This window comes from Buteo buteo, chromosome 2 (genome assembly GCF_964188355.1).
Source record: "Buteo buteo chromosome 2, bButBut1.hap1.1, whole genome shotgun sequence".
Classification (NCBI taxonomy): Eukaryota; Metazoa; Chordata; class Aves; order Accipitriformes; family Accipitridae; genus Buteo; species Buteo buteo.
The window spans coordinates 77,823,575-77,842,394 of record NC_134172.1 but is presented as its reverse complement, the minus strand read 5'-3'; the positions used below and the strand labels follow the sequence as shown (position 1 = coordinate 77,842,394).

Here is an 18,820-nt window from a genome sequence, read left to right as displayed (position 1 = left end):
GGACTTGATGGCAGAGTCAGTTAATGAATTAAGTTTTCACACCGAGAGACCATTGCACAAGTCGCAGCCGGCACTGCTCCTATTGCACAACCCAGGCAGCAAAATAGCCTGTGGATTGGCAATAACCACAGGCTGCCACTGGAACTGCTAATACTAGCTGTGTCAGACTGACTTAACCTCTTACCGCTGCCCGGTTATACATTAGCCTTGTGTTGTTCCTTCTCTTTTTATTCCAGCCAAACCTTTTCCAAAGGCCTCTTCCCCCAGCCACAGCCCCTCCAGCAGTTACGTGAAGAGCACTTCATCTTCCTCCACAGGCTTCGACTACTCCCACGACGCCGAGGCTGCGCACATGGCTGCCACTGCCATCCTCAACCTCTCCACCCGCTGCTGGGAAATGCCGGAGAATCTCAGCACGAAGCAGCAAGAGGCCCCCGGCAAGGTGAGCCGAGCGTGCCTGGGGACCCTCGCTCCACCACGCAATGGCATGGGTTAAAAGTTTGGGATGGGAGAAATACCCTTTTTTTTTTTTTTTACCCTTCCTTTCATTTTAATTTTTCAATATGGAGGGTGTGCAGAGCCTCATCACCTATCACCCTTTTGCTCGCTGCTTTGGGCGGTGCAGTTTGGAGGAGGTAAACTTGGCTCTTAGCGTGTTATGGAGATGCATTGTGGTTCAAATTACCCATCTGAGACGAGCATCGTTCCAAGCAGAGTCTCAGAGCTGGTTTCAGTTGCTCACTGGTCTGTATCTGATGTCATTTGAGATTCCCCAGTTGCGTCCAGGCTGACCTCCAGCTATTTTTCAGAGGAACACAAGCTTTCCAGAAGCCCCGTGTTGCACCCCCAGCTTTGGGCAGATGTCTGAGATGCCACGGGGCGTCTTAAGAGGCACTAGATGCCTGTGTTCAAGCAATCGAGTCAACATGCCGCATGGCTGGTAGTCCAGGGGTGCATTTGCATGGCATGTTTCTGAAATATTTATGAAAGAGCATCCTTTTCCATTCAGTTCCTTCTAACTGACTGTGGAGAGGATGGGACATGAATAACCTGCCCCCTGCCCTGCAAAAGACAAACGGGGGCAAGATCCCTGTAGGGAATTGCTGGCAGCTGCTAACGTTGGGCATGTTTCCAACCTTTCAGTCCATGGACATTGAGGTGGATGAAAATGGGACTCTGGACTTGAGTATGAACAAGCACCGCAAACGGGAGAGCACCTTTCCCAGCAGCAGCAGCTGCAGCAGTAGTCCCAGCATGAAGTCCCCAGATGTGTCCCAGCGCCAAAACAGCACCAGTGCCACGAGCAGCACCATGACCTCCCCCCAGTCCAGCCAGACCTCCCGCCAGGATGAATGGGATGGGCCCATTGACTACACTAAACCAAACCGTCAGCGGGAAGAGGAGCCAGAGGAGGTGAGCGGTGACTACTGATGCTTGAATAACACCTTGCGGGGGATTGAATGCGTGTTTGCTTGTGCAGTTGTCCTATTTTCCCCCAGAACCCCTAATTTGCCCTTTGAGCCTAGGAGAGAAATATTATTAGCTTCGTCAGTGCTACCAGACATCAGCTGTGGACAATCAAGCAGGACACAGATGCTCTTGGATCTGTTGGGGTGCTCCTGCAAAGGAAGAACCCACCACTTGCGTTGTCCTGGGTCTGCAGTGCTTTCTTCGTTGCAAATCCTTTCAGCTCATTTGCACCAGCGGCGCTCCTGGTGATGTTCCCCCGGCTGATTTATATCTGTCATTAGCAGATACAACCCTGTGTGCCACTGACATTAATCCTGCAGGTGGGGGAAGCCAGCCGTGACCTCCTGGCTGAGGTGAGGGTCCTGGCCCTGGAAGCAGCACGCTGCTTCTCTGCCCACGGGGCAAGGTGGAGGCAGGTGCCGCTGAGGATGAGTATGGGGGGATTGCACTGATCTTCATCCCTTCAAGACCTTGGGAGAGCCAGGTGTAAATCCCCAAATGGATGTGTTTTACACATTTCTCCTATAAAAAGGAGAAATTACAGACTATTGGATCTCTGGTTTGGGTACTGTGAGGCGCTTGCGGAGGGCTCAGGAGCATTGGCAATGCTGCACTAACTCTTAGCTGGGATGAACCTGGGATCCTTTCCCACCACGGCTCAGCAGCAATGATCACCACTACAACCACTTTTCCTGGCTGTTTTCTTGCAGTCAGAGCCTGCCGCCCACTCTTTTGCCTCCTCGGAAGCTGATGAGCAAGAAGTGTCAGAGGAAAACTTTGAAGAACGAAAATACCCAGGGGAAGTTACTTTAACCAACTTCAAGCTTAAATTCCTCTCCAAGGACATCAAGAAAGAGCTGCTCACGTAAGTCCTGCCTTCTTGTCTCTTCCTCCAAAATGTATAAAATATGTACCCAGCACAGCCAGGCTGGCAGGAGACAAGATTTATTAGCAAATACATTTTAGAAATTAGAAGTGTAGTTCCCTTTCTTGCTGTGATTGGTCTTAGCTCATCTAAGCGGTTCAAATAAAAAGCTCCAAGAGAAAGCCTATCCTCATACAACTGCTGATCATTGAGGCAAAATACGTTCCCATATGGCCCTGAAACTCTGCAGTGAAGAAGGGAACTTTCTGGGGAGCTCGGTGCTCTCAGGGTTCATGGACGGGGCTGTGGAAACCTCCTTGCAGGGCCCGTTTTCCCTGGTGTTTTCCTGCAAGAGTGTTGCTGGCACAGTGATGGAGACTGCCCGATCTCCTGCCCCCTTGTTTTGGGACACTGGGTGATGCTGAGGAACCAACAGCACCCAAGGGATCTCAGTACTTTCTCAATGGCAGTGTTGAACTGCAGGGTACCTTGTTGGGAAGGCAGGACTTGGTGGTTGTTTAACAGAGCAATGGGTCCCATCACCGTGATACTGCAGGGCCACAAAATGTGAACTAGGGCTGCAGCAAGATTGCTGTCATGCTGCATCTTACATCGGAGAGAGCTCTTAATCCAGCTCCTATCTGTGTATTCATGGCACTGGGTGCGTGGAAATAGAGACCCAGATCTATTCTATTAGATGGAGTATTGCTCTGCATCCACGCCGACCCCCAAACGAATGGTTAATGTTTAGAGTCTGACCCAAATGCTGCAACTTGGACCCGGCTCTGATCTAATGGCACGTCGGGATCAGCCTGGAGGTTGTGATGCGGAGGTCTCCCCTCCCAGCCATCCCAGCAGATCTGCTGTTCTTGGCTTCTTTCCTATGCATCTGACCTTCCTATATGTTAAACAGGGAAGAGTCAGCGGGCATCGTTTTGCTGACCTTATACAACGCAGCTCGTTATTTGGCTATGCAAGCAGGAGGCAGAGGGAGCAGACAGGCAGGGAGCAGATCCGTGGGGGCAGAGCAGCAGCAGCAGCATCTTCCCTAAATGAGCAAAGCACAGAGCAGCTGCCCTATGCAACGCTCTAAAGGCTTTTTAAAAACCCAGCAGCGATGTGAATAGCAATTTCTGAGGTAGAGCCCTGAAGTCCTCCTGTGCTATAATTGTATTATGAGGGTAGAGAAATTTCCTAAATGGAAACAGCCCTGGAATAAATAAATGGTGTTGTGGGCAGCCCTGAGCCTTCTCTCCCCATTTAGCATCCTTGTTCCTTTCTGGCCCAAGGGCTGTAATGAATTAGCTGTAGTTAACTCCGGAGCAGACTTGCCCGCTGTGTCTGTCTGATGCTCCGTGTCTGGGTGCAGTTTTTGGGCCATCTCCAGGCACTGAGGGCTGTCGCAGTGAAGATGCTCCTCACCTCTATCTTCTCGTCGCCCTCCTGCTGGCGCACGACTGGGTACCACGTAGCAATACACCACTGCTGCTTGAACATCGTCGTATCGGTGCCGGCTCTAGGGCTCACCGTGTTTGTATGGTGGTGTGGCTGTGAAAAGGACTCGAGGGTGAGCAGGGAATAGCTGCATCCCCAAGACTCAACTTGCCAGGTCAAACTGTCCCAGGAAATCCCTGCAGTGTCCCAGGACATCCCTGCTCTCTCACATCCCCTCCGGCCTCGGGCAGGCAGGGCAGGACTGTGCCAGAACCTCACCGCTCATGCACAAACTGGCTTTTATTCCTTGGACATCAAGAAGGGATGGCACCTTTCCCCACTGCCCACACAAGTGGAATTCATGGGGGATGCAGCGGAGAGGGATGGGTGGGAACCGCAGTCCGGCGAAGGCAGCAGGCGAGACGTGGCAGCTTCTCCCACTCCTCAATTTAGGAGCCCCCAGGCACATGAGTCAGAGGTTACTTTTATTCCCTTTCTGGAGTGAATAATGTTTTCAAGCTTTTCTTTGCAGCTATAAGGGCTGGGGGGGGTGGGTGGGTGAGGGGAAATCAATTCAGAAAGCTGAAATCTGACGCTTGCAGGGAATAAGCTGATTCCCGCAGCCAGAGCTTCAGTATTGCAGAAATCATCCAAATTGGCAGCACCAAGACAGTGGTGTTCATGCCTGTTCGTTCATGCCACCCAGCAGGCTGCTTTAAGCCTCTCACTGCTGCCGAGCAAACCAAGCAGCTACGTATTTTGAACATTTTCTTCACATTTGGCGTAATTTTTTTCAATTTTTTTTCAGGATCCTTGTGATCTTTTGGGAACAAAAAAGGGAGGAAGGGGAGCTGCAAGGGAAACAGATGGTTTATTTGCATGCAAACGTACAAACACATGCCGAGGTCCGATGGAAGGAGCCTGTGTAAGGGGTCCAGGGCTGGGCTGAGCCCCCCCGCAGACAGACCCCGAGGGGGGCTCAGCTGGCTTCGCAGATCCATGGCTCTCGGGTGAATCCGTTCCTTTCCAGCACTTACACTCGTTGTTGTTGTTGTTGTTGCCCAGTTGCCCAACCCCAGGCTGTGATGGCAGCGGACACATAACGGGAAACTATGCCTCTCACCGCAGGTGGGTTGAACTTTTTTTCATGGTTTGGACTTGAAAGACAACTTTTTATTTCTTTGAGTATATTTTTTGACCATGTGGATAGTTTGGTTCTGTTTCCTCCCCACCTTCTGTTGCCCCTCTCCCTCCCCACGCCCTGGCCCTTTTTCTTTTTCCTTTTTTCCTTTTTTTTTTTTTTTTTTTTTTGCTTATCCAGATATTCCATCTCTTCTCTTTCAGCCTTTCTGGTTGTCCTCTTGCTGACAAGAGCCTCAGAAACCTCATGGCTGCCCACTCTGCTGACCTCAAGTATGTTTGCGCTCAACTTGGAACTCCTTTTTTTTCTTTTTTTTCCACCCTTTTTTCTCTCTTCTCCCTTCCTGCCCCCACTCCTCTTGCTCTGCTTTTGCTTTTCCATCCCCTCCCATCTCCTTTCAAAGAGCCGATCAAAATCCACCTGCAAGGAGCTCTGGTGGAGTCCAGCCTCCAGCTGCCGTGTTGAGAAGAGGCAATGGCACGGAGGAAGGCTTATTTTGGGGAGGGGGGGATCACGGCAGTGATCAGAAATAACCTGGACCCCTGGCAGGTTTCCTTTGGGCACTGTAGACACATGCTATTTTCTTTCTCATTTGGCATCTTTTCCCAAGCTCTTGTTCCCTAGTTTGTGCCATAACCCTTTTCATTCAACATTTTTGTCCGTCTCTCAAATAATCCAAAGCCTAGATAAAGGCACACGCTTTATTTTTGGGTAGAGGCACAGCTGGGAAAATACCACCAGGACATAGCAAAGCCAACTCTTCTGGAGAACCTGGGATGATAATTTTATGCTAAATTTTAGGGGCTGTTTGGGATGTAGTGACAGAGGTTCCTATTCACTTCCATGGGAGTTTGGTTTGTCAGGGAATAAAAGAGGGAGCAAGCAAAGGCTTAGTGAGGTTGGATCCTGAGCCAGTGGCAAAGGGCTGATGGGCACCCGAATTTCTGTGTTCCCCTTTCTGCTCCTGAAGGGAGGAACCTGGTTTTGACATTTTCTTTCAAATATCTTCCCCTGAATCCTGTGTTCAGCTTTGCTGCTGTCTTACCAAAAGTCCTCATTTTCAGCAGGAGCTTATTCTTCACAAGAAGGTTTCCCTTCTCTTAGGTTGCCTCCTTCAAAGAAAGCTTTAATAGAAATTGTATTTAAAATAGATGGAGACACTGGGGGGACCCTAACTCTCTTCCACCCAACCTGCATCTTTGGGGGAAAGCTAACTGTGAAATGTTTTTTCAACATCTCTTCCATGGAGCCACCCTACCTTTGGAGGCCAATTCTCCTCTGAGCTCCCTGCTTTGCTGAATCCAGTTTCAGGATTATTTAGACACTGAGATATTCATAACTACAACTGAAGAGGCTCTACTGAGAGTAAAACCTCATGGGTGACTTCACATTGCACAGGCTCCTCATGAAAAAAAAAAAATATGTCGTGTCCTGTATGCAATCAGTGATGTTTGGACCCATAGTAGAATCAGGTGGGAGCCCCTTTGGTCATTAAGGCGATTGGTAAAGTCCCAAATCCCTTTTTGGTGGCCTGGAGGGCAGCATGGGTCTGGGACTGCTCCGCACCCCACCACCGATGCAGGTGCTGGTGCCAGGAAAAATGTTCCTTAGCTGCCTGCTCCTTATCACAGAGGTGGAAAAAGTAGCTGGATTAGTTGATATTAATAGAATATGCTAGTGGATAGAAAGGACTCGCATGATTAGCGCTAAGTACACTTAATCATGCATTATAGACGATATACATTTTGAAAGAACCTCTTAAGAGAGCTTTGCTGAACTGGTGTTTCTCCAACAGCCTTAAAGAATAGCCCAGTGATCAGGCAATTAGTGTTAAAGATATTAAAAGCTCTCAGGAACAGTGCCCATTTCCAGTAAGGGCCCAGAGAAAAAGCAAACAGGGTCGTCCCTGAGACCGAGCATCACGGCGAGCCTCGCTGTGCAGTGTGCCCTGCAACCCTTGGGCATCCGATGTCAGTGCTTTTTATCAAAATACTGTATAAACCAGGAGACTTCTTGCCAAAACAAAGCTTTTTGTTGTTATTTCCCAAGTACTGCTTTTTTTCCTCTGTCCTGGTGAGGATGGGAGCTGAGGAGGGAGGAAGGGAAGAGGACTTGGAGATATTACAGATAGCGCAGTCATAGCTTTTCACAACTTCAGATAAGGGTATGTCAGTGTTTCTATTATAAATTCTATTTCAGGGGTTAATATGCCTGATATAAAAAAAAACAGCTCCAGGCTGGAACATGCAATAAAAGGTCTCTGTCGGTATGATTTGTCTCCAGATAATTAAAAATAAAAATCAAATCATTTCTCTCCCCTCTTTAAAAGTCCTGAAAGGCAAAAGGAGTTTGGTGTTAGCATTTTCATAATTTCATCCCACCCTGAAGCTAGAACAACAAAGAAATAGTTTTGCTTTCTACTTTAACAGCGTATAACAGGGAAATGTCACAGTCATCTCCTAAACCTGTAATTTCTAAATGATTTAGAGAATTGGCACCCTCATCGAGGTCCTGCTGGATGTGTCCCTTCTCTTACTGCACCAGACCTATGTGCATTTATGTTTTCCTGGGTCTGAGCATGCTGAGCCTTGGTCCTGACTTAGTGTCCCTGCCACCCCTCTGGGACCAGGACGTGTCACTACTCTGCCACCCTAGGCGAGGCGCCAATTTTTTTCACCAACAGAGCCTATTCAATGACCCGCAAATACCAAACCCGCCCTCAGAGCTGGTGCAAAGACGAGAACTTTTATATTTTCTGACAAAAAACCCGAGGACTTTGTAAAAGGCTATTTTCCAAGCCGCAAAACTAAAGGCATCTGTGGAAATCATTGCTCCACTGACTCTCAGGGCCAGAGCACCCCAGCTATACCATTGCCCAGGTCAGGCGTGAGCTTTCCCAAAAGCATCAGCCTCAGAGGCTGCCCGTGCACCACCAACTGTTGCCCATCAGTTCACTGGGGTGTCCTGGAGACACCGTGCATTCACACAGGTCCCTGCTCTGCTGTGGGGTACCAACCAGTGGTACCAAAGCAGGCACCGGTGGCTTGAAAAATGGGGATCGAAAAAGTAGGGGCACAGCAAATTCCTCCCCCAAAGCGAAAGGGCATTTTGCAAGCTTGCGGCCGTGCCGTGAGCTTTGCTCGCTCCGGCTCAGAAGCGAGTGGCTCAGCATCTCCCGCTCGTCCCACCGTGGATTTCCTCCCCCCTGTCCTAATCACTTGACTTAAACAGCCCTGGCTAATTGGCAAGCTGGCGCGCACATCCTCGGTGAGCACTCCTCGCCTCTCTTCCTTGTCCCCATGACAACTTTTATGTCCGCCGCGTCACCTACAGCATTCGGAGCAGATCTTTGTGCTCGTGGTACTTCATATCCCCTCACCTTTCTCGCTTCTGTGCCCTTAATGATGCGGTGTTTAACTCGTGCCATTATCCTGGCTGCCGCTCGGCAGGGCTCGCAGCCCCCGCTAGCCTTTGTGCCGGTTTGTGTGATCACAGAAGTGTTCTCCAGGCTTCGCTTTCAATCACGTCCCAGGGCGCTGGATGTTTACCTTCAAACGCGTGATCAGGGCTGCATCTTCAAAGACCCCTTTGTAACGGCAGCGGCTGAGGACCGAGGGGCACCTTTTGCGCCGAAGCACCGAAAGCTGCTGGTGCACCGTGCGCGGTGACCTGCTGATCCCCAACCCGAGGCAGCGGTCCCCACGCAGACCCCCGTGTCCCTTGCCTGTGGTGTTAGGGAAGGAGGAGACCCGAGGTTAACCTGACCTTTTTCCTCCTATTCCTTCATTACTTTCCATCAGCCGCAGTGAGATTAGCCCCTTCCCACGTCACCCAGACCTGAGCTGAGCCCTTCTGTTGGGCTTCCTCTTGGTGGTGGCCAAGGTGGCCCCGTTGTCCGGAGCTGTAGGTGATTTTTCTAGTTTCTTGTCTATGCTCACATCCAGCCCAATGGCCCTGGATGGTACCTGCTGTACCATCTGTCTGTACTGCTGTACCCGCTGTCCTGGAGGTCTTTTTTTGGCTCATTGTCATGTCCTGAGCTGTCCCCTTTGTGAGGGTCCCTCCGCCGGAGAGCACCCACCCATCACGCTCCCAACATCCTCATCTCTTCCCACCGATGTTCCTCTCCAACGCCAACATGCATGCAGCAACGCATTGACATTGGTGCCATGGATATTACGGACCAGACCTTGTTCCTATGGAGGGAGAACAGGCAGGAAGAAAAAACCTGCTTCTGTATTGACAGTCCCTAGATTTCTCTTTGAAATGAGCTGTCGCAAGCCATCGATTCCCTGCTTGCATCCCCAGGCTAATCTGAGCCTCCCTTTCCTCCACAGGTGCCCTACTCCTGGTTGTGATGGCTCTGGTCACATAACAGGAAATTATGCATCGCATAGAAGGTAAGATCTCCCTTAAATTATTTTCTCTCTAGCCTCTTTCTGTTTGGTTTCTTTTTTTTTTTTTTTTTTTTCCCCTACAGTGGGCAGAGTTGTAAAGTTCTGAATAAAACATTAATGTTACTGACAACTGAAGCCTATTTTCATCTCTTTAATCTGACTTCTCTTTTTTTTTTTTTTTTTATGTTTCCAGCATCTGATTAGAAGCTCCCTTCAACAGAATAAAAGACAAAGGGTCAGATTTTAGCTGATGCAATGTTCCTGTTAATAATGCCACCTATTTATGACTTCTATTATCACTTTAGAGCATTAATAGCAGAGATCTGAGCCTTCTATTTCAACAATTCCATTAAACTTTGCAGGCTGTTAGCAGATATCTTCTTATCTAGACACCATTAATTACTGTCCATTTCCCTCAAATTTTTTATTTTTTTTTTTCTCCTGACTTCTCCTCGTGATGTGAAGCTGCAAAACGAGAGAGATCAAAAACACTGTGCCAAATTCATGGGAAAGATGACTGAAGCGGGGGAATAGCAAATGCAGTGATTCTGCCAGTGAGACAGGCCTTTCTTCTCTTTTTAACCACAGTCTGTCAGGCTGCCCTCGTGCCAAGAAAAGTGGGATCAAGATCACCCCGACAAAGGATGATAAAGAAGACCCGGAGCTGATGAAGTAAGTCTGGAGATAACTCCCGAGTGGAGCCTTGCGCTCTATCCCCTTTGCCTCGCACAGATTTACGCAGGGGAGCAGCATCCATCCCGCACTGGAGCAGGCGCTGCCAAAGCTTTTCCGCTGGTTTTGGGGGAATTTTTCCCTGATCCCCAAAATGGTGTTGCGATTTGGAAATTTGATTGGAAAATTGGGCAGTGGGGGAGGTAATGGTGTATTTTTTCTTACTTGTTTTTGCTGATGCGAAAGGTAGGCTGGTAGGGCACTACCTGTGCTTTATATAATTCCTAAAAAAACCCATCAGTGTTGTAAATGAGGGTAAAATGCCACAGTCAAGTGAAACGTTGCAGGTTTTCAGGAAGCAATGGGCAGGTGAGGGCTGCCGGTGGGCTTGCTTAACTCCCAGGAACACGGTAGAAATAGAAACTATCCATCACTGTGCCAGGTCAGGATCCAGTAACCCTGAATAAAATGTGTTTTGTAGAGTCTTTGCCACAGCTGAATATTCAAAGCGAACTGAGAAAGCCTTTCTCTGCTGCCTCAGGCTGAATTTTTCAAAACATCCCAGGGGGTTTATTCCTACTGGGAACAGAGATTTTAAATCCCTTAGTCTGCCTCAGGAGCTTTACATTTGCTGTGAAATCCATTTGTCCTGACTTTTAGCAAGCCTGAGCATCACGGGCTCAGCGTCCAGGGCCTGACGCAAGGTTCAGGATCTGTGTCTCGACCCCTTGTGCAGCTACAGGACATCAAAGGCTTTACAGTGGGGCTGGGGCCAGCACTGACTCCAGGATCCTATTTTTTCTTAATCCAGAGCATCCCTGGGCTTTCCGGAGCCTGTCCGCTCATCCAGCAAGTGCATGTGGAGGGGGATAAAAAGAAACATGGGAAAACTTCTCAACCCCCTCCAAGAGCTTCTGGATGCCCATGAGCATTGGCATATTTGCCCAAACCCCTTTGGCTCAGCAGACTGTCCCCAAATGCATCCTTTTTTTAACTCATTTTAGCCCTAGGGCAGGTCTTGCCCTTGCAGAAGATCAGAGGTGAATACCTCCGTGTCCCTGGGTTTTGCCCTGGAGCAAAGGCTGAGCCGGAGCGAGAACCAGTGGGTGCGGAAGAGCCCCGCGGGGGTTGTGGGAAACTGGGATGCGCCAGCCGGGGGAAGGACCTTTAAGAAAAAGATGATATTTGAGCCATCTGCTCTGTTCTTACTCTTCAGTCTACAGGAAGGAAAGCCTCCCAGTTAAATGAGCCGTGTGATAATTAGCAAGAGTTAGCAGAGTTTATTAAAAATTAAGCAACCTACTCGAGAATCTGTGGGAGAAAAGCCTTTTTTTTTTTTGGCTCAAACACACTAAATTGCTGGTGGCATTGTAACGCTGTGCTGTTAACCAGTGACACAGCGAAGGAAAGGACAAGGAGCAAATGCTGTCATGCAACTGCCGGCTGATGCACGTTTGCTTCTTTTCCTGCAGTCGGACGCCTGAGGTTGGGAGGTTTTCCCTCTCCACGTTTTCCCCAGGGACATGTGCCCTGCAGGGCTGGGGAAGCCGTGGCTTTGCTCATCTTTGCCTGCCCCATTTGGGGCTGGGACCGGTCAGGGATGTGCCAAGAGGCTCCCCCAGTGCTGTTTTTCTGCAGTGAGAGTGTTTCCCAGTGCAAGGAGAAAGGGGCTTTTTTTATAGCTGTTTTGTTATGGTGCAGCTGGGGCTTGTGTAGGAACAGGAGAGGAGCTGTCAGAGCATCCCCAGCAGAACCAGTGGTCCCCCCTCCAGCATCCTCACCAGGGGCTGGGTGTCTCCTAGTCCACCCTAGAGGTGCAAATGCTGGGAAGCTAAAGTGGCAAGAAATGGGGTTGGAGCATCACCAGAACTGGGATTTTCTGATTCCTAGAAAGCTGATGCTGTCCATCCCCAGACTGGCCTTGGAGGCTGGTTGTGGTTCTGCTGCTCCGTCAGCAGCGGGACCGTGGGTGCGGGTGCAGGCAGTGCTGGGTGGGCTCCAAGGGTCTCTGTGGCATGAGGACGTGAAGGCATTCCCCAATGTCCCACGGCACAGCCAGCACCCCCTGCTCCTCCAGTATGCCCAGGAGGAGCAGAAGCCCCTCTGAGATGTGCAGAACAAGACGGTACAACGATCCCTTCTCTGCCGCCTTCCCCCAGCCCTTGGAAAACTCGTGTTCTGCCTCCCGCAGCAAGGTGTGCCCGGCGTGGGTTTGCCTTAAGGAGATTTGGCTCTAAATCCATCCTCCGTCTGCACCGAGCGCCACTTGGAACCCGGCTGAGTTTTGCACATCGCCACTGAGGAGAAAGTCATTTAGTCCCTGTTGTTTTTGTTGTTCATCCTTCAAGTAATTTGCTACAGACGTGATTGAACAGAGCACCTCAACCTTCAGCCCAGCCCTGGCATAAAACAGAAGCATCCACGGCTGCCTAATTGATCAAACGCTACTGGTGCTTCCGTTAAATAATAATAATTAAAAAAAAAAAAAAAAGAATAAAAAATGTCCAAGCCAGCTGTTCTGCACAATAAGGCTCTGGTTTATTTTTTAACAATGAAAATGTAATGAAAGTTAAATTAACGGCGTAAAATATGTAACGGTTGGACCGTAACTGCTGCATACTAAATGCTGGGGTTTGTCTCTCTCTCTCTCACTGTTTTTTTTTCCCCCCTCTCCTTTTCCTCCTGAGGATTCAGTAATTTGCTCGTGATCATATAAAAGCAATGATGTTATGAATTTACTGAGGATCCTGCTGGCAGGGATATTATAAGTGAATTGTGCTGCATTTGCAGCTGATTAAAATCGAGATCAGCATTTTTCAAATTGTCTTGGGAAAAGGCTGGGTGTACAGCTCCCCCCTTCTGCTGTCATCTCCCTTTTGTACGAAATGTAAACAATCAGGGTAATCATTTCTGCGGTGAAACGCAGCTTGCGATTTTCAGGAGCAGCTCAGCGAATATTTTGCTAGGGAAACTCGAAGTCCCTAATTGCTTTCAAACCGAGGACACGGGGTTATTTTGGCCATTTCTTACCTACTTCCACCTTCCCTTTTTTAGAGTAACCTCCCTTGAGTAATAAACTTTTAACTGTATTTATAATTGACTAGCATCTTTAAACAAATGCAAACCACAGCAGAAACCTTAATAGATACGCTGGGCTTTGTCGAACAGCTGAATTTAGTGATTATGCCATTAGGCAGGGAGTTTGCGAGCGGGGAGGAAAGAGGTGCCTTTTAGAGGCACTCATCCTCTTGGCAATTAGCACGAGTTGTGTCAGCGCTTCCATGACACCCCTCGCAGCTCCCGTCCTCCTGAACCGGCCATAAACGGTGGCAGAAGCACGGGAGCAGGAGGGCTCGTGCATCGCCTTGGCGGTAATTCCCACTTTTATCCCCTTCGAGCGCAGGTTGATCTCTCGGTAGCCAGAGTGTTTATTTGTCCTGTCTGATGGGGTACGGGCTCAGAAACCCCTCGGACGCCCTCCTTACAGGTTTGCAGGTTGCAGCCTGACCGGCTCCTGGCTCAGGGACTGGTCCATGGCGAAGGGTCGCGTCCCCGTGGGCACAGACAGTGCTCCTGGATTGCGCTGACCGTGCTAGTGTAGGGTGATAAAGTTGATGACCCTGGGTTCCTCAGCAGTAACACCGGGCAGAGCTGGCTGTAAATGTGGGACAGTTCGATGTGAGCATGTCAACCTTGGTTTACATTGGGATCCAAAGTCAGGCAGCCCAGCCTGCCGTCTTTGCCCTCGATGAGGCACCAAACACACTTTGGGACACCACTGGGACCTGCTTTTGCTGCAAGAGTGAGTGTGATGTGACCTCCACAGTCTTCCCCTCTTGCAGGATTTACCTTGGTTCTCTTGGGCTCTTTTGAAGGGGCAGCCGTAGCTCTTAATTTCCCGTCTGCCATTTCCAACAACTAAGCATCTACCACATAAGGTCCAGATGAGGTCCCCAAATGTGAAAGCTCGCTTCCCAGGCTTCCTCATTTCTGCTCATCCCTAATTTTCTTACGACCCTCTTCATTCCCATGCTGTAATTTTTGGTAATTCCCTGTGCCCAGGTGTCCGGTTCCTGGCTGTGTTGGGCTGGGACACATCAGCGGCAAATACGCCTCTCACCGGAGCGCATCAGGGTGCCCTCTCGCAGCCCGCAGGCAGAAGGAAGGATCGCTCAACGGCTCCTCGTTTTCCTGGAAGTCGTTGAAGAACGAAGGCCCGACCTGCCCAACCCCTGGCTGCGACGGCTCCGGCCACGCCAACGGGAGCTTCCTCACTCACAGAAGGTAAATCACAGGACTGAAATCACCAGGAGCGTGGTAACATTGCCATGGACTCACCCACCCGCCTGTAGATGCTGCTTGAGCATCGTTCAGCTCTTCGTGCAAGGCTCAACGGCTGGTGCTTTTGATGCTGACCTCAGTCAGGTTGCTCCAAGGTTGGAGCTTTCTGCATAGAAGAAAATGCGTGGTTGTTTTAATATTGCAATGGTGAGATGTGGATTGGGCAAAATCATGAAAATTGATAATATAACGTCCTTCCATGAGTAAGCCAGGACAGAACTTGGGCACCCCAAACAGGGGGTTTGACGCCCAAACCAGCCAGGTTTGTCTCACCTTCCTCACCTGTCATGCCCTCTCTTCTAAGAAACAATGTGTTTTTTAATCTTTGTTCAGAGAAAATTGCTCTTGCTTTATAAACGGGGAGTTTTGCAGCATTATTCATAAAGCAATTTCCTCTGTACCATAAAAAGCTTTTAGAGAACTGTCTCGCAGCATGAACTCCACCAAATGGTACATGCTCTTGTTGGGAACATAAGCACCTATAAATACTGAGAGCTTATGAAACCCATTTTTACTTGCTTTTCAGTTTGTCAGGGTGTCCAAGAGCTACGTTTGCTGGGAAGAAAGGAAAACTCTCAGGGGATGAAATTCTCAACACAAAGTTCAAGACCAGCGATGGTAAGGATTTTCACTCCTTTTGCCTTGCAGGTGTGTCAGGGTATTGAGCCCCTATATCTTTTTCTTTGCAGACTGAGGAGGTTTCAACAACTGAAATCTGGTCTCAGATTTGCAAGCTTACCATGTGCTATAAACACCCATTTCTCAGGCTGCTTGGATTTTGGGGGTGGCATGATACCGGCACCACTCCCCAAATGACACACTGGGAGGGAGCAGGTGAAATGATAAAGAAGGAGTTTCCATAGTGAAATTCCAGGCAAAAAGAACTAATGCTGAAATTGAGGTATTTTTTGAAATATTCACTGACATTTTTACAAATCCCTCGCAGTCATTCAGCAATTTTCACCTATTCAGGGCTTTTAATTCTGCAGATATTTCTGGATCTGGAATTTTGTTAGTGATGGCACTTTGCATTTCTAGTGCTATTACTGAGGTTTCTGTGGTATTTGACAAGGTTCAGGCATTTTACTTGAATACTTACATAGTCTGGAGCCTATAAATACCTGCACTCTGCTAGAAATATTGCTTGATTTTATGAACCTCGTAAATTCTAATCAAGACATGCATTAGTTGTTTAAATGGCATCTCCCCAAACTCAGGACTGGAGAGAATGACCTGAGTTTTCAGGGCAATCAACCTTGCAGGGTGCGTGGAGGTGCTGGACTCCAACTGCTATGCTGTCGTTGGCTTTTGCATTTACATATTGACCTATAAATTAACATTGAACCATGATGCTAAAAATGCTACCAAAAAAATGAAAGAAGTAAAAAACCAGGTGAGATGTGCATCCTGTTTAGAGGATGTAAAAGCAAAGGTGAGGACTTTGTGAGTGGTGATGTCTCTGCAACAGAATGGGCTCAGCAGAAAGCCCAACATTTTTGCTTTTCCCACAAGCGTTTGCTGACTTGGCCGTGACCTTCTCTCCTGCAGTTCTGGAGAACGATGAAGAGATCAAGCAGCTGAACAAGGAGATCAGTGAGCTGAACGAGTCCAACTCGGAGATGGAAGCAGCCATGGTGAAACTGCAGTCGCAGGTTTGTGTCCTCGGACGCGCGCCCCAGGATCGGTGGTGGTAGGTGCCGTTGCTTGAGGGCTGGTAACTCTGCTGTCCTCCTTGCTCTGCAGATCTCCACCATGGAGAAGAACCTGAAGAACATTGAGGAGGAAAACAAAATCATAGAGGAGCAAAATGAAGCCCTGTTCCTGGAGCTCTCAGGGTTGAGCCAGGCTCTAATCCAAAGTCTTGCCAATATCCGCCTTCCGCACATGGTAAGAAACTTTGACAGCGCTCGCTCCAGCCAGCGTGATCGAGGGGGCCATGCCAAACCCCGGTCACGATAAGGCTTACGTACAATTAAAGAGTGGGAGAATTTCTCTACATACACCTACGTGTCCTTTATAAGATCAGTACTTTTGCCTTATCTCTGAAGCTTGCGTTATATCTCCCTTTTGTTGTCATTTTCTGCTGATCTCCCTTTGTAACTATTGTTCTGTCTCATTACATCTGGGAGCATTATCACAAAATAGGAAACTTTATCAAGGGCACCCAGCACCTTTTAGGCTAAGACAGCACAAGCAGAGATCAGGAGGGATTGGATTTCAACGTCAGAAAGATCTTACAGCTCCTATTATAATGTAGGTAGTTTCAATTCAGGTTTGAATAGCTGGCAGCCAAAGAATAGCATTCTTAAAGAGAGTGTATTTTGTTTAATTTAACAAGGTCTAACAGCCCACAGCATGTTACCATAGAGTTACTGCAAAATGAAAAGACTGCATTAAAATAGTAAAACCACAAAAGGCTATTAATTACCTTCTCTCTATTCCCAGGAATGTAATTACTGTTGTCAAAACCAGGTGTGTGTGGGGGGGCTCGCGTTGTTGGGGAAGCTGTCCTCTTACAACTCATAAAGACCATCGCAATGATCAGAGGAATGAGCTTTTGATTTATTTTTTCTGCCATCATTTTTTTTTGGGGGGGGAATCCTTTTCATTGGGGTTTGTATTTAAATTCAGGCTGGTTGGAGAGAAGCCATCCTCCAGCAGAGCAGTTTTGGATAGTATTCACCCAGCTGCCTAACTGGCAGAAAACCGCTCGCTGAGTGCTTTTTTGTAAAGTATTTGACACATAAAGGTCAAATAAACTGTTCAGCAAATATTTTTTCAAGGTTTCAGGCAACTCCAATTAAATAATGCCCACGAGACTTGTATGCTCATTTTATTCCTGTTCTTTTTCTTTCTTCTCCCTTTCTTTTATCCCCATTAACTCCAAGTTAGATACTTGCAAGGTTTCCACAATGCCCCTCAAAAGCAAAATCTGTACCGCAGCACCGTGCTGGCGTGGGCAGACACGAGCCCAAGGTGACCGGGCTTGTGTCCTAACTTTGCCTTTGATTCCTTCCGTGATGTTTCAGCAGTCCTCTCGTCCTCCAGCCCTTCATTTCCATGGCTTAATTCAGCCTCAAGCCTGTCAAACTGCCTGCACGCGCTTAACCTGACCCTGTTAATAGTTCCACGAGGCCAATGCATAAAATTAAGGACCCAGTTAAGACCTGGCAGGGTGAGGGTTGCACGATGAGATCCCATACGTGCAGCACCACACACAAAAAGGCTCCAACGTGGAGACCTTGGGCTCTTGGTACATGCACAGACAATTAATTGCAAAGAAACATCTCAGCCTCTTCCTGCTCTACGGCTAACACTTTTATTTGGCTTTTTTGGCTGCAGGAGCCAATTAGCGAGCAGAACTTCGATGCGTACGTGAACACGCTGACCGACATGTACACCAACCAGGAGTGCTACCAGAACCCGGAGAACAAGGACCTGCTGGAGAGCATCAAGCAAGCTGTCAAGGGCATCCAGGTTTAGCGCTGCGGGATGGAGACAAGCAAGCGAACAGACTGTAACGTGGAACTTTCCCTCCAAGTATTCAGGTTTACAAGTTAGAAAACTTGTTTAATGAATGAAAAAAAAAAAAAGAAAAAAAAAAAAGGACCAAAATGTAACCAAGAGGCCATTTCTGAGACGTGGAACTGATCGAACTCGATGTTCTCGTTTACTTAACTTTGGACCTTCTTGAGAAAAGTGGGATTTTTCTACCTGGACCACGAGGTAGATCAGGATGGAAGGTTAAATTCTCCAGTAGGCTACGGGGCTTGGTAGCTGGTGAAGAGCAGGCATCTTTCATGAGTTGCCGTGCTCTTGCAGAGTTGATCCAAGAGTGAAAATGTTACAAGAACAGGGTCTTGTCTGATCCAAGACTAGCGTATGACTGGCTTAAACCCTCATGTTGTCTATGGTCGTATGTCCAGATCACCTACTCACACATGAATTATGTTCTATGTTGCTACAAGTGCTGGAGCTGCAAGCTACCTGTAAATCTGAACCTGTGCTGGGCCTCCCAACCCCGAAGTGTTCAGATATCCACTGGGCATGGGAACTCTGAAGTATTATAAAGTAGCTTATTTTTATTTTCTGAAAGAAATCTGAAGAGCAGTTCTGGATCTCCAGTGGAAAGCGCAATGGAAAAAAGGTTCTCAGGGAAGCTTTTGGAGTTTGCAACTACAGTATTCCTTTGTCTGTCTTAAATATGAGAATAGCTATTATGAATAGGCCAATACCAGATATTTCATACAGAAGAATTCTTTAATGTGTCATGGTCCGGTGTATATGATTTTTTGGAAGTCTGTTTGATGACAGTTCTGGTTCTTTTCATTATTGTGATCATCCTTACAGTGGCGCAGTACTGCCAGTCCAGAGATCATACATCAATGCCAGAGAACGTTTGAGATTGCGATGAACAAAAAAAAAAAAGAAACAAAAACCAACAAAAAGAGAGATGTTAATTGATGGCCAGCAAAGTGCTTACCTACCGTGAATCAGTAG

General features: G+C 48.2%; 1 protein-coding gene across 1 annotated transcript in view; it reads left to right on the top strand.

Annotated features, from left to right (window-relative positions):
* Positions 1 to 17,994, top strand: part of MYT1 (myelin transcription factor 1) — a 34,147-nt gene extending 16,153 nt beyond the window's left edge. The window contains exons 10-21 of the mRNA XM_075042242.1: positions 318 to 442; positions 1,144 to 1,413; positions 2,181 to 2,335; positions 4,835 to 4,897; positions 5,114 to 5,182; positions 9,248 to 9,310; positions 9,896 to 9,979; positions 14,042 to 14,263; positions 14,847 to 14,938; positions 15,869 to 15,972; positions 16,064 to 16,207; positions 17,663 to 17,994. Of these exons, the coding sequence (XP_074898343.1) occupies positions 318 to 442; positions 1,144 to 1,413; positions 2,181 to 2,335; positions 4,835 to 4,897; positions 5,114 to 5,182; positions 9,248 to 9,310; positions 9,896 to 9,979; positions 14,042 to 14,263; positions 14,847 to 14,938; positions 15,869 to 15,972; positions 16,064 to 16,207; positions 17,663 to 17,803 (1,532 nt within the window). The 3' untranslated portion in view covers positions 17,804 to 17,994. The remainder of the gene's footprint in view (positions 1 to 317; positions 443 to 1,143; positions 1,414 to 2,180; positions 2,336 to 4,834; positions 4,898 to 5,113; positions 5,183 to 9,247; positions 9,311 to 9,895; positions 9,980 to 14,041; positions 14,264 to 14,846; positions 14,939 to 15,868; positions 15,973 to 16,063; positions 16,208 to 17,662) is intronic.
* Positions 17,995 to 18,820: the final 826 nt, after the last annotated feature.